The 15,664-nt window shown below is 44.3% G+C and overlaps 1 protein-coding gene across 4 annotated transcripts in view; it reads right to left on the reverse strand.

Moving 5' to 3' along the window:
* Nucleotides 1-843: 843 nt before the first annotated feature.
* smtnb (smoothelin b) overlaps nt 844-15,664 on the reverse strand; it is a 60,129-nt gene continuing 45,308 nt past the window's right edge. Inside the window, exons 11-21 of one of the 4 annotated variants that reach the window (XM_061817226.1) lie at nt 10,977-11,156; nt 10,654-10,729; nt 10,484-10,516; nt 8,922-9,101; nt 8,745-8,807; nt 8,555-8,627; nt 7,153-7,323; nt 6,954-7,080; nt 6,702-6,853; nt 4,007-4,186; nt 1,873-2,012 (exon numbers count right to left, since the gene is read on the reverse strand). In XM_061817226.1, coding sequence (XP_061673210.1) covers nt 4,039-4,186; nt 6,702-6,853; nt 6,954-7,080; nt 7,153-7,323; nt 8,555-8,627; nt 8,745-8,807; nt 8,922-9,101; nt 10,484-10,516; nt 10,654-10,729; nt 10,977-11,156 — 1,203 coding nt within the window. In that variant the 3' untranslated portion in view covers nt 1,873-2,012; nt 4,007-4,038. Of the gene's footprint in view, nt 2,013-4,006; nt 4,187-6,701; nt 6,854-6,953; nt 7,081-7,152; nt 7,324-8,554; nt 8,628-8,744; nt 8,808-8,921; nt 9,102-10,483; nt 10,517-10,653; nt 10,730-10,976; nt 11,157-15,664 lie in introns of all 4 variants that reach the window. The other 3 variants (XM_061817225.1, XM_061817228.1, XM_061817227.1) reach the window with 3 other exon arrangements.

Here is a 15,664-nt window from a genome sequence, read left to right on the forward strand (position 1 = left end):
GGAGAGGGCACGCCACCCTTTTCCAACTGAGGACCATAGTCTCGGATTTGGAGGTGCTGAAATGTGTTTTGTCTTCTGAAACCTTTTGGGAGGCCATTACTGACTGGGTAAATTAAAAAAAAAAAAGTATTTATCAGGCACCGCTGGAGTAGCAGTATGATCGTGACAGCTAGTGCTGAGGAACAAAGAGGATGATGGATTTTAATGGTCTATATATTATCAGTCTCTGGTCAGGAGGATGTATTTTATAAGTTTTTTTTGTTGTTGTTGTTGCATAAATATTAACTGCTCCAAATTGTTTCGCGACGAGATATTTCCTTGCTTCACGGAAGTAAATATGTGCCAGCAGGATTTGAATCTGAAATGTAAAGTGATCACATTTTCAATTGTTGTATTTCAGTGTAACTTTTCAATGTTAGCAATTTAGTTAAGCTTTCTTAGTATGTGACGTCACGTGACTAAAAACGTAACTGCGATTGGCTGCCTGTTCGGTCCTGACCTGAAGTAACCCTGCCTTGTGGCACGGACGGTGAATTTTAGACAGCAAATTGTAGCAACTATTGAAAATGTGATCACTTTACATTTTAAATTCAAATCCTGGTAGCACATATTTACTTCTATAGTATTCATCCAAAATGTCATTTTCATATATTTTGTAATATTGTTATGGTAGCGTTTGTATTAAAGGGGGGGATTATTTCACCCTAAATCCCCAATTAAGGCCCGGGTCTAAAATGCATTCCCTACCACTTTGTGACTGGTAATCCCAAATGATCAGTCGCAGCATGTAAATTACATTTAGACCACAAAGCGCAATAATCCCGCATACACACACAAAAAAAAAAATGTTTCTCTGCTTTAATAGATTCGTTGAATTGTGGTGCACAGAAACATCAAATAGTGTTTGAAGCTTTTATGTACAGCATTTTTCTTTTTCTTAGTCAGTAGCAATGAGTATTTCTCCAATTTTACCAACAATCTACACAGTTAATACCCTTAATTTTATACATACAAGAATTTAAAAGACTGCAAATTCTAGACAAACAAAAATGTTTAACTTTTTTTTTTTTTATCATTTTTGCTACAAAATATACCCTTGCACGTGTTGGGTCAGGAGTCGTCTCGACCTCATTAGGCCCTCCAATGCAACAAAATTAATATTTTTTAAATCTACAACAACTCCTAGAGTTAGCCTCCCCCCCAAGTGCGATGATGATGATGATGGTGGTGGCAAAATCACTCATTTGTCATCATGACACAAAATTTTGCCTGAAACGGATGAGTTTCAAGTAGCACTGCAGACTTTAGACCGCTAAACTTGCGCTATTACACACAACTCAGTGAAATTATTCAATTTTTTTTTAAATTATGCTAAATGAAGTCACCAGAGGGAGAATAATAACTTAAAATCTTAATAAAGTGAGCCAAGGTGGGTCACAAAAAATATTAAAAAGTACCAACATTATATTACTAATGTATCAAGAACTCTCGTTTCGTGGGATGGATATTGAATGTACGGTAGAAAATGTATGTATAAATAAGTTAAAAAGTCGTAGTAGTGTACAGTATATTGTTGCCTCTCTCGTGTGTCACTAGTATGGATGCGACTGAAATATTAAAAGCAGCAAAGAGGTGGTTGTGCTAAAAAGGATATTTAAAAATGTAGTGTTGCTCAGCCAACGGTATTTTTTTTTTGGGGGGGGGGGGGGGAATACATTGTATGTGATTTTTATCCAGGAGAGGACGACAACACTGTTGACTGAATTTTTTTTTAAACGCACAAACCCACAATCCACCCTGCCTTGTTGGTGCGCAGAAGGTGTGAGCAGCCACGCGGAGGCTCGACGCTCGTCACAGGTCAAAGGTCGGAGGGCCGACCCATGGCCATCTCGTGCCTGCGCAGGTGGTTGACCAGGGACTGCACGTAGGTGAACACGCACTTGGAGTCGGGTCTGTTCCCCATGATCATCATGTCCTCCACTTCCAGCAGAGGCATGCAGTCGGCGTACGTCCTGGGGGAAGGGAGGGGGGCGTGAGCGGAAGGACCCGGAGGACCAAGACGCTCGATGAGTGAGCCAAAACCACGACAGTCTCGATATGCGATCCAGTACAGCCTCGGTTCTCGACCGTCCCCATTCTTGAACGAAAATTGAGATTTTTTCACTTCTGTTTTCGAACGAAAATAGGTACTCGAACACCCCCTAACCAGGTTAGACCCACACACGACGCGCTTTGTTAGCCAATTCGAGAAAAAAAAAAAAAGTCCGCACGGTGCCAGGATGTCTACAACTTGGCACTGGCACAGCGTTCTACACAAAAACAGTCCATCAAAGCTGCCAAAGTTATACAGTCTTGCCCTCCTGCATGAGAAGATAAACACCAACATAGTAAAAAACGCGTCCAGCTATATTAGGAACCACGGACGTGGGTCCTTCTTGCTTTAAAAGCGTCTTTAAAAGGCTTTGAAAGCCTCACGTGTAAACACATGTAAACTATCACTCGATTAAATGAAACCATGAGATACCAAAAAGAGCTTTCCGATTTATTATTTTTTTTTTTTTCTGTTTTGTCTCTGAAGCCGTCTGTTTGAAACGCCGGGATACATTTGTTCCTTTTAGAGTGTTTTAAGAGCCGCTCGACCTGGCCAGATGACTCAATCAAAGTCGGGATAATGAGCACAAAAGGACACGAGCGGCCCATGTTTGGCTCTTCAAGACGTCCTCTCAGGATATACATTTGGCTTCCCAATAAGACCTCCTTAAAGGGGAAATGCACTGCTTTGCATGAACAATGTATCCAATAGGTCATGTCATATGTGCTCCATTTTGACAATGTGATGTTAAATCCTCTCTCATTTGATAGTGTTTTGAGAATTTTTTTCGACAATTGCGAATTTTGAAGGGCGCTGACATTTTCGCGAGTCACATGACTTACTTGCGGAGATGTGACATGTAAGGTGCCGCACCAAAGGCTCGATTAAATGGGACACCATTTATGCCCAGTTCCGATTTCTCATATTTATCCTCATCTGATGAAGAAATAGCAGTATTGGTTAATTGGGAAGACGGAGGAATACTTCCGTTCAGATTTGAACCTGTGGCTGTAAATAATGTTGAATATTCGGATGGTTCTTTGGGTGGAATGACGCCACAGTTTGACCACACGGAGCCCAACGGGCGGGACGTGACGTGAGTAAACAAAGTCCCCCGGAGGTCCGGGCCGGCAGCTGCGGATGGTTCTTCGGACGGGAATGACGAGGAGTCTGACGAGCAAGCTCTGGCGGCGGCCTTTAGCCGAGGTTCCAGGCGTTAGCCCCGGATGCCAAAGCTAGGCAAAAGGCCTCTGCCGCCACTGAAGGCGGGCCACGAGCTCCGGCAGCGAGCCGCGAGCAGAGCTTCGACATCCGGAGAGGCCTTTAGCCTGACAGCTAACAGCCTCCGCTTCATTAGCCACGGACGCCGAAGCTAGGCTAAAAGTCTCCGCCACCACCAAAGCCCGGCTAAAGGCCTCCGCCGCCGCAGCTCGCTCGTCAGGCTCCGCGTCATTACCGTCTGAAGAACCATCCGAATATTCAACATTATTTACAGCCAGAGGTTCAAACCTGTATGGAATTATTCCTCCGTCATTCCGATCAAACAATACTGCTATTTCTTCATCAGATGAGGATGAATACGAGACATCAGCGCTGGGTATAATGGTGGTGTCCCATGTAATCCATCGTTTGGAATGGCACGGTACACATCACATACACCCACGTAGATCATGTGACTTGCGAATAATGGCAGCACACCTGAAAATTCGCAATCGTCGATTAAAAACTCTTCTCAAAAAACTATTAAATGAGAGAGGATTTAACATCACATTGTCAAGATAGAGTACATATCACATGACCTATTGGATACATCAATGCAAACCACTGGATTTCCCCTTTAACATAACATTCTTTCTCTCTCTCTCTCACACAAGCACGAAGAACCACGGCAAGGCTTCCTTTCCCCTCTCTCACCATGGGTTCACTTTTAGGGCTCGGGTGCAACTTTAGGAGGAGTTTTTGGTTTTAACCAGGCCCTTGGTCACCAGACCCCTGTAGAACTCCTGCAGGTACGTGTACACACACTTCCAATCGGGCTCGCGCATCTTCACCATGTCATCCACGTCCAGCAGCTGCGGACAGTCCACTAGTTTCCTGCGCCCGGGGGGGAGGGGGGAGGCGAGAACGGGAAGACGGATGGAGAGGAAGGAGTGGAGGGGGGGGGGCAACAGTATAAAGGTGAAAGGGAGAAGAAGAAAAGGACAAAAACAACAGGTGGGGAAGACATGGAGGAGATATACACAATGCAGTGAGCAGCCACGATACCAAATCCCGTGAACGGAAACAGCAGTGCGAGACAAACGTTACATTCTCAGTGTTCGCGCGACTAGCCTCGTGTCGGCAATCATGCTTCTTAAACATATCCATAAATCAAACATACACGCAAGACAGAACAAAATGTCAAATGAGCGTCAGGCATTGCTCATTTTTCTTTTGCGTAAAAACATGACGACAACATTGAGGTGATTGAAAGCACACTCGTGAATGTGCGTGTGCATACGTGTCCCCTGCGTGCTCACAAATTGCAGGGGGGGGGGGTAAAGTACGTGACGGGTGCGCATCCACACACAAGCACACAGGTGGCGATCGTGGTCGAGTGACAGTCCATAAATACGAAATAACGAACCCCGAACCCGTGCGGACGTGAGCACCCTGGTGTGCATGGTTGAAAATGGTATGATGACAAGAGGTATCAAAATTAAGGGGGTGTGGGGGGGGGGTAGAAGAGAGAACAGAAGGGAGACGATATCGCAAGGCAGACCAGGCCGATGTTTGGTCCGATTTTTTTTTTTTTGACCTGATGATTCTTTGAGTCACCTACTACGGCGATGAGCCGGTGTGTCGATCTGAGCGCTCCCCCGTGCTGAAAAGTCTCCTTGTGATGAATGCGCATGCCTTACTAACAGGCGAACTCTGGGTACGTAGCCGACGCTTCCTGGGAAATCCCTCGCTCTCATTCCTCCTTTTATATAGAGGAAGCTAACATGTTATATCCTATCCCTAACATAACCTTAAAAAAAAAAGGTTGATAAAAAGATAGAGATAATGTACGTTCGCTGTGTTCGTCTTTCTGAGGCGTCCATTTTGTTACGTGTGAATTTAGACTAACGTCGCCTTTGCTCAAACTAGCAAAATGCGACAAGGCAGTTGTATTGCATTTCTGACAATTTAATCTCACACACATCAACACAACACAAACGCGATAAAAAATAGGCGTTCAAGAACAGAGTAGTTGAGCCACGGCGACAAGTTGCCGAACGGCACACGATGAAGCACGGAGGGGGACGTTTCAGACTGGCTGGAAGGTTACAAAATATACGCGCATGCACGTTAATCCCAAGAAGTCTTTTCAGCACCGGGAGCGCTCAGACAGTCGCACCAGCGGCAGTCATGGTGGGGACTTGTGTAAGACAGACTAGGAGAGGAGGTTCAGAAATATTAATAAACTGTAGAAGTCGTTCAAGGACTAAATCAGCCTCATAATAATATAGCTGACCTTGTATTTCATACATGAGAATAAATGTAACTTGTTTCTTATTTCAGGTTATGATGGGATTCTCTCCCTAACTCGGCAAATGCTGTACTAACATTATAATTGCAGTTCTTTAAATACTGTAATTTCTCAAAAATAATGTGCAATTTTTTTACAAAAATATTTACAAAAAGTTAAGAGCGCATTATATTTAGGTACGGATGAAAAATAAAAAAAATACAATCACATTGTATAGTCGTATACAGGTACATAGAGTGGAAAAAAAAAAGTACACATACATTTCGATATGATATTCGATGTCTTACGTTACACATTTATATATATTACGGTAATGTTCAAGACCAACTTGCGGTCGTGCGCATTGTACATTGGTAGAAGGGTTTTCCCTGATTTTTTAGGTCAACTTTGGGGTGCGCATTATACTTGAGAAATTACAGTATCTATATGAAAAATAAAATGTCCAGCGATAACGGAGCGTGCGTTCTTATAGGACGTGACGTTGTGGTCGTACGGCGCTGCACAAATTAGTTCATTGCATGCCGCTTTCACTTTCAAGATGTCCAAATTCTACAAAATAATCCAAAAAAAGTTGTAGACCATGAATATAAAACAATGGAATGAAAATCAAGTCATTTGGAAAATAAGCATCCTGTCTTGTGCGGTAAGATGACGCATTCTGACACCGCACACAGTCCGTCCGGCGCCTCGAAATGTCACGTCGGCGCTGTCGTAAAATGAGTGCACTTTGTATTCAGGAAGGAATGCTGCAGAATGTGTAAATAGGCCCCTGCGCTCGTGTGGCTTTTTAATGTGTATTTCATTAGTTTTGAAAACAATAAAACACTGGCTGCAACATTTGGTTCTTGGCGCCTCTCGTATGGCTAAATAAGGTACGAGCAGTTAGGAATGTTTGATGGTGAGCAGTTCTATACTCTTACGACTACAATAATAAACTACATGGCTCTGTGTTTTTAATCTATGACAATTCATCAGATCATCGTAAACGGCACACGTTCCCGACAAGGCTCGAATTTGCGCGAGCGTACGTGGTTCGTCCACGTCCGAAGGGTCGGTCACCGCCCAGCGAGTTGACCCGTTTTGCGTGTTTGGACTCACTCGGCATTGCTGAAGGCCACCTCAAAGTTCTGCCTACGGTTGCTGGGACTCAGGGAGCTGTAGTCGAAGGCCTCCGGAAAGAAGTTGTGCACCAGGGCGCAGAACGCCATGCCGTCGCTCCAGCTGGATGAAAAGTTCTGGATGTCCACGTGCTGACCGGGGACGGAAAACACAGCGAGGAGTTAAGTGATGGAAACATTCGACGCAACTTTTAATGGGTGGCGCGGAAGCGGAGCGGTGAGCGTGCGGCACCTCATACGAGCGGGTCTTGGCGCGGCACCAGTCGAGCAGCATCTGCTTGATGGAGTTAGCGTTGGGTACACCAAAGCTGGTGGAACGCTGCACCCTGTTTACTTTGGAGACCACCTGATGTCCCGGGCTTAAACAGAAGAGTTGGTGTCAAATATTTCCTTTCTTTGGTAGTGCTGGCTCAGCGCATTCATATGCTCACCCGCCTCCCTCCTTCTCTAGCTTCTCTATCATGGCTTTGCGAGCCTGCATGGCCGAGGTCTTGGGCAAGGTCTGCGCCCTCATCAGCTCCCTGCGCCTCTCGGCCTGCCTCCGCTCCACCGCGGCCAACCCGCCGCTGCGGGACGACGACTCATCCTCGCGGTCAAACACGCTGAAAGCGTCACACTTCATTAAGAAAGGTATGGGGCTACTACGATATGTCATTATCCAAGCCGCTTTTCCTCACAAGGGGTGCGGGAAATCTGGAGCCTATCCCAGCTAGGTTCGGGCAAAAGGCTACACCCTGAACTGGTCGCCAGTCGGTCACAGGACAGATAGACACCATAACTGAGTGGGAATCGATCTGCCCGAACCAAAGGCAGGCGTGTGTACCACTACACCAGGGGTGACCAGACTTTTTTTACCCCTAGATCTACTTTTCAAGCAGCTAGCCTCTTGCGAGCTACCGACAACAGTGGGGAGGGGTTATTGTTATGTTGCAACCTATATTTAAAATATAGAATTGGCTTTTTTTGCAATGTATTGTTTGTGCTTTCATCCTGGATCAGGCTGTGCCAAGGTGGAATTTTAAAATTCCACACCATCTCATCCTGCACTTTCTACTTTGGCTACAGACCAGACCTTTCTCACTCAGAAAAGAGAAAAATCTCATCCAGTATAACCACTTTTTCTTCAATTATTCACATACTCCGACAGTCATTGCATCTTAAAACAACGGCATTTCTTTTAATAACTTTCTCCATTAGTATTGAAAGTAAACATAAGCAGCATGTCTAGCTTGTTTTTGCTCTAAGTTGCTTGGACTGTGTTGCTAACTAAAGCAGCGGTGGTGGACGCTGTCATTATAAAAAACACATTGATGGGCTGCTTAAGTACTGTAACATTTGTAATTATGAGTGTACGTCTTTAAGAGCAGAGGGGGGGGTGTAAGGTAAGCTAGGAAAAGAGAGTGTGGCGGAGTAGCGGTTGTTGTTAGCACAATTGCGTACGTGTAGAGGGAACATTGGCTGACATTTTTGTTTTTTTTTGGGCACGTCGTCCCACAACCAACCAAGACTGCCTCGCGATCAACACATTGAGCACCCCTGCACTACACCATCAGTGACTTACATATGTACAGTTAAGAAAAATTCATTCATGCAAACAATGAGGTTCCGATAATAAGGTAAGTTCAAATAAGAGTTTTTGGTTATGTTGAATCTCTGAGAAGAAAAAAAAAAAAAAAAAAAAAAAAAAAAGTCAAATTTTTTGACATTTTCAAGTAATGCTCAAGTCCAACAAATTTGTACATGTAAAAATAAATTGTGTTTTGGGAATGGAGGACTTTGATTAATTCAACATAACCAGTGCTGGGATGTCATGCAAAAGGTTTCACCACTCACCTGCCTACTTTTTTGCTCGTATTAGAGGATGACGAAGATGTGAAGCTGTAAGATTTGGATTGGACTGTCCCTCCTGAAACGTTGACAAACATGTGACTACATCACTTGGGCAAAATGTGCAATGTACAGTGAATGATTGGAATTGATTAAAAGAGGTGGGGGGGAAAAAAGGAAAGAAGAGACAACTCACTGTCTGTTTTCTGCACGTAACTAGCTTCAACAAGAGTGCTGCGAGAAGATCTGCTCCCATCATCTACGCATACACAAAGTTGACAATTCCAGCGCTTATATTTTCAAAAGGTTCCGTAGAAATGCAAAATTTTATAGAGGGAAGGAAAGGCAAAAATGCTTAAAAAGAAAACTACACCGGACTGAGCGAAGCGGTCCATCTTGGTGACTTGGCTGAGGGTGGAGCCATCTGCAGACTTCTCCACCTTCCTCATCACCATCTCTCCCGCGCCGACACCTGCGCGACTTTTGCCCGAACGCTCGTCTCTTTGCTGCCGCAGCTCCTGAAGGCGAGTCTCTCGTTCCTTCTCTCTCTGGTCTGCAGAGGAGATGAATGATGATTGAAGCCAGGGAGGAATAGTAGAGATGATGTACAAAGAGTTCATGTGTGGAGAAAAAAAAAACAGATGATGCTATGAAAAGCTTTTACGGTCACAAAAGAAGGAAAAAGCTTTTGAGAGAAATTGCATAACACTTTTACAAAATATCAGCCAACTGTTATGTGCAAAAACATACAGTGACAACACACAGTGATCACTAAGTTTCAAATATTCTAAATCATTACTTTACATTTATGATCATGCACTTAAGAGTTTTCATATTTCAGATGAATAGACAGTAAGCCTCGGTTGTCGAACGTACCAGTTTTCGAATGAAAATTGAGATTTTTTTTTTTTGCTTCTGTGTGCGAACAAAAATCGGTACCGGAACGGCCCCTGCAAGACCCGGAAATAAGATATTGCGCACGGCCAGACCAGCTGACCCACGACGTGCTTTGTTGTGAATTCTCACGCCGCCGAAAACACCCAGAAATAATGCACGCAACCCAAGCAGTTGACCCAGCCGTGACGTGCTTTGCTATTTTCAAATCGAACGCCCCACGAAAAAACCCGGAAATAATGTGCGCGGCACAAGCAGCTGACCCACCCACGACGCGTTTTGTTATTGTCATTTCGAACGCCCCCGCCAGAAATAACATAACGCGTGCGGCTCAACCAGCCCACTTTTGTTATTCTGTATAATGCAGCCTCTCTCTGTCCACTGATGTGTCCTGGTAGTGACTGTTTTTTCTTCTTATCCAGGACCACTGTATTAACCCCCAACCATGGCTCCAAAGAAGGCAAGTTTCTTGTTTAAAGTTATTCTGCACTTTTTTTAAAATTTTTTTTTATAAAGTTTAGAAGGCTGGGGGCCGAGTCGCTACAGATATGGCAATGCACTCCCAGTCTAGCATACATTTTAAGCAAAAAATAAATATATTTCTTAAATTATTTTATTATATAAAGTATTGGAACTATAATTCTACTATGCAGTTTATTATCAGGAAATGGTAAAAAATGCTTTCAAAGGCCCAATTTTTTAGGCTCGGAATGCATTATTTCTTTTCCCATTCATTGTAATGGGAAACATCGATTCGGTTTTGGAACAAATCACTTCTCGAACCGTTTTCTGGAACTGATTGTTGTCGAGAACCAAGGCATCACTGTACTAAGATGTGGAATTTCAAAATCACTTGTAGGGACTGGTAAACACTACTCTCAAACAAACAAACAAGCATGCGCCATCCTGTCTTGCAGACGTGTGTCTTACTGCATCCAATGGGGGTGCATGTTGCAAATACACACACACACACACACACGCAAAAATAGAATATGCAAGTTTATCAGCTGTTCCACCACACTGCAAACCAACCTGTCCTACCTATTTCCTCTTGAGTACACCCCAGCATGGCCTCTGAGAGCAGAGCGGACAGAAATATTTGGCAAATGACCCCTGAACTTGTTTATCGTTTGTGGCGTAGGTTTGCATTTTGGAAGCTGCGTGTAGGAAGTAGATAATAGATTAGGTATTTTTTGTTGTTGTTGTGTTACCTCTCTTTTTCTTGCGGAGGTCCCTCATGGCTGCACGGATCATTTTCCTCTCCTCAAAATCTTTGGACTCGTCGAGCTGTTGGAAGAGATACAAATAGTAACGATGAGAAGTTGGTCCTGACACAAAAAGGTCACACGACTGTTTATGCACGCGGTTATGATGATAATGTGCCAAGACACAGCAACAGGCTGGGAATTTTCCAAATATAACCCAGCTGACGAGATTTACTGCACATACACAAACTCGCCACGTCTTTAGCTGTTGCATCTGCCAATAAACTCATCTATTAATAATTCAGAAACATAACTTGGGTGTGAAGTACCATTTTATCAAGTAGCTCTTCATCCTCGATGGCGGCCAGCTGGTCAGCGGTCAATTTTCCGCCACGCTCCTCGGCATCGGTCTGGATCGCGGAACCGTTCGGAATGGCGGGGATGTGCACCTGGACTGAGGGTCCGGATGAAAACGTCACCTCTGGGGCGGCGACAGGCTCCGTCTCCATCTCCGCGAGATAAAACAAGACAATCAGGGAAATGACAAAAACATGTACAATAAGGGATGTTTAAAGTGCCACTGTCATGAAATGCATGATTTTTAGTATGTTATTCATGAAAAAAAAAAAAGGCAGCCGGGATGGACCCATCCGTTTTTTCACTACTAAACATGATTTTGACATATATGGCTTTTTGTCACTCCCACCATGAAAATCCTCTCGAGGGATTTGTTTTCGACAAGAAGCAGGAAGTGACGTTAGTAGCAGACGCCCTTTCAAGCTGTTTCTACTAGTTTTACCTGCTGGAAGGTACCTCATTGTTCCTTCGTGTTAGCCAAAATGTCGGCTCGTTATATTGCTGGATATTGTTCGAACACTCGGGAGGATGGATTCATTCTTCATACTTTTCAAAAAGACCCGGTTCATCGTGAAAAATGGATTCCACAGGTGCAAAGGACGAGACCTTTGTGGGTTTCAAATAACAGGTAGGTGTGTATACAGCGACTAAAAAAAAAAATAATAATAATAGTTGGGGGGGGTAAGGGGGAGGGTAATCATTTCAGAATGTAACAAAAAAATCCACACACGGAAGTCAGGGGTGCTAAATTTGTCGATGTACCCGTTGTCATGCATACTGTCTGGGAATCTAGTTAGTTAGTTAGACGTGATCCGGATATCATCTAAATATGGCTTGAAACGATAGGCTAATATTGCCCCGGTCACTTCACTCGACTGTGTGATGTTCTCTTCTTCGAAAAGAGCTTCCGTGTCCCAAAGAAGGTGGCACAGCGTGTTTTCAATGGCGAATGTCCCGCTGTGACGTAATGAAATGATGTTGCAGGCAATATGGCTACCACTTGGATGTCGAATGAGACTTCCGGAACTTTGCGCACGGATGACGAGCTCTCCGCTCATATTTATTTTTTCATATGGACATTGACGTGAATATTATTTTTTTTTTTTAAATTACAATATCTATTTTAGAATGTTTATAAACATGACGCTTGACCTTTAATGACCTATCGTGAGATTGCTAAACTGTGACCATAGTTGGACGGTGACCATAGTTGGAAGGAATAAAAATCTGTTAGCCCTTGACTCAGTTTTATCATTACGAGACCAGGGTGATGTTAAGAAAATAGAAACAAAGTTTGTTGACGTTGAGGAAGTAATGAGCGCAGAAGGATTTAGGTGAACACCATAATAGGCCTGAATCAGTGAAGTTGCTTTCAAAGCCCAAATCTTTCCCTCCGCCTGATAATCTTCTCATCTCGGTCAAAGACTGCCCCACTCCACATAGCTCATTATTTCTTCCACCCCCAGCCCCGTTCAGCCATGGAAGAAAGAGTGACAGTGGGCACACCCGAGTAACTTGTTCGTCAAGCGCGACTGGCGGTGGGGTTTGTAACCGTGCTGCCAGGAACTCGCCGCTTATGTACGTGACAGTATCAGACATAGACGGCAGAAAGCCCGTTTTGAAATGTGCAAAAAGTTGAAAAGTTGCATTAAAAATCACGAGAACGAAAGAACAGTCTGTTGACCAAACAATGAAGAACGAACATGTACAAACCTGACATGCTGAATTAATGTGGCTAGTAAAAATCATGGGCCCAGCACCAATAAATAGCAATGGAGAAAAAATATAAATGTCATACTGTCATAAAATATGTGTATATAAAATTATGCACAAAAATAAACACTCCTAAGTACACTTCAGCTGGTGGCTAAGGTTGGAACTAACGAGAACATTACAGTCACGGCGGGGGGGCTAAATTTTGTCTCACCGACTATGCATGCTGAGTGTAAAAACTGGACCTTGACCGACCAAAGCAACCTATTGCAGTTTGAGGTACAACAAACCCTTAAAAACTATTCTTGAAGTTGGAACATTGTGGTAAGTATTTGAGATAATGAAAGTATCTCGCTCTAGATGTCGGGGAGGGAAACGCCTTAGGCGTGTACCGCATTATATTCAGTGACCATGAATCCTAAACAAAACACCTCGGAAAATGTTCACATGGTGCTGAATGCCTGCGGAAGACCACTTGTAGCCGCGGCCTCTGCGCTTTTGCCGTAATCAGGTCCGGGTTCAGATATAGCTCGGACAGCTGTCTCCGTCCCGGTGCGCCACTCTCGAATGAAGGATCCGGCCTGGAAAGACTGACCGAGTCGAGACCAGCCAGTTTTGCGTGATCCCTGCTGACCAAAGCTTTGTGAACTTGTGGCCCCGGGGACTGGGTGGACTGAGAGTCACTTGACCCACGAGGAATGTTTTGGGTTGCAGCGCAGCCAAACAAGGCCGTACGCGTTTAGTAAAGGCAGAACTTTGTGTGGGCCTGTGCGGGGTGGGAAAAACAAAACAAAAACAAAGCTAACAGCCTTTGTCTGAGATTCACGTTTAGGACAATTCACCAAACGCTGTGTCTTGTTGTTTTGGAAACAGTTGAACCAATTGGTCTCAATTAGTTAGATCAATGATATTCTTTTGTTAAAGAGCTTTGGGCTGCAATAGTGAGCATGGAATAAAACTATTCAGCAGGGTTAAAAACAATTCCCGGCCTTCAGTAAAACTCACTCATGGTTCTACAACCATTGTCCGCACGGGACCAAAAGTTCCAATTCATGCAACAGATTAAGGAGAGATTATGATCAGAATTCGCAAGTAAATCATAACATGAGCTGTACCGTGCTGCCGTTCCCTGGAAGGTTTCCTATCAGAGTGGGAGCAGAGAGAGAACGGCATGAGGCAAAGGCCGGAGGATGAGAGACCGGTGCAGGCTCGGCTTTCAAACTTGATGTTGCGTCTGTCCATTTTGAAGCAGACCCCCGGTCATCTGCACTCGGTTCCGTTTCCAGGGGTTCAACAGGTGGAGCATCTGCAGTTGAAGTATTTAACTTTTCATCATGGGCTGTACCAAACGGTTCATTTGGTACTGCGCAGACCTGGGAGTCACTCAAAAGACAACCGGATGTTGGGGTTGCGATGATTTGTGGCAAAGGATCGGGAAGCCCCATTGCCTGGCAAAGAGCATCCACTTGCCTAACCAACCTCTCCTGTTGAATCCTCAGCCTCAAGTTCTCCTCCTGCAAACTGGCCAGCGCCTGGGCCAGCGGCACCACCTGAACTTCTGCCTGCTTCAGCTGCGAATCCACTCGCTTTCCAAATTCCTTGAGGTCGCTGTGGATCTCCTCCACCGCACATCGCAGTGCCAATTCAAAATTCCTCTCGCCGAACGGCTCTTCTTCGTACTCCTGCTGTAAAAGGAGATCCCCAATGACCTCCTCTAGGCCGGAAGCAGAACAAGCGCTATCGGGGCTACCCAGTGCCTCTGGAGCCTCTGAGGCCGGTAGGAAGTCCAAGTTAACACCCGGCATTGCCGCAGTGGTTGTAATCGGCAGAAAAGTTGTACCACCACCACCACAACTTTTAGCGCTTCAAAAATTTCCAATTCTATGTTCTGAATTCTAAAGATCCTATAATGCCAAATTAAAATATCATTGAGATAAACAACAACCAAACTATATTCTCTTTTCCAGGAGCCGTCAAAAAACAGGTTCTTTATACAGCCCACAAACCCCCCCCCCCCTTCAGTGACCCACACTGTGCCAACCAATCGGCGTGCGAGGAATCCCGCTGCCAGGCAACCGGGGTCCCCTCCCCTTTTTCCAGGTGCCACAGACACGTCTATTTATCTCTGGCTTAGGCATTATTCCATCGAGCCAGTCAGCTGAGGGGCAACGGGGGAAGCCTGAGAGGGGTCAATAGCGTTACCAATATAAAAAAATGAAAAAAAAATTTAAGTTCTTCACACCTTCATCAGAAGGAAAACATTTTTTGGGATGTGTTATTAGTTTTGTTTTTTGGTCTGACTAAAAGAATGGCTGCCCCCGGGATGGTCGGCTTGGACCTTGTTCTCATATTGCATCTCTTCCAAGAACTATTTTGTGCAACATAACATCTTTTGTTTTTCTTATTTAACAAACAAGACCGGTCCAGACACTGCTTTCTTGTGACCTCAAATTCTTCTTTTCATTGTCAGACTCCACTTTATGCTCATCTTCTGAGCAAGTTGTTTAGCCATTAAAAGGCTTCTGGGTTATCTTGCATGTAACAATTTGAACATCAGTGTGCAGATATACAATACGGAATATTAGCACCCATTATCTTACTCAGATTAAAGTGCTTTTCATCTCCAGTATGAGGTGCCAAACATTTAAATGTTGAATAATTTGACTGAACTCTTGTCCTTGAACTGGAGAGTCTCCTCTCCACGCAGAATGTCAGTGTACCGTATGAGTGTGTGTGTGAGTGAGAGAGTGTTGTGTAAACCTCTGCTGCTGCCATTTCTAAAAATATTGCAGCGTAGCACCCCGCAAAGCTCAGGAATAATTACAAATCAGCAAGCAGGGAAGAATATTAAACATGAAAGAGCAGAAAACTTGAGTAAATCTTAAGGCTTGAGGACAAGCAGGGATATAAAACGTTCCAGTTTGCGCACGCAAAGTGCAAAGCGGTC

This window comes from Syngnathoides biaculeatus, chromosome 4 (genome assembly GCF_019802595.1).
Source record: "Syngnathoides biaculeatus isolate LvHL_M chromosome 4, ASM1980259v1, whole genome shotgun sequence".
Lineage (NCBI taxonomy): Eukaryota > Metazoa > Chordata > Actinopteri > Syngnathiformes > Syngnathidae > Syngnathoides > Syngnathoides biaculeatus.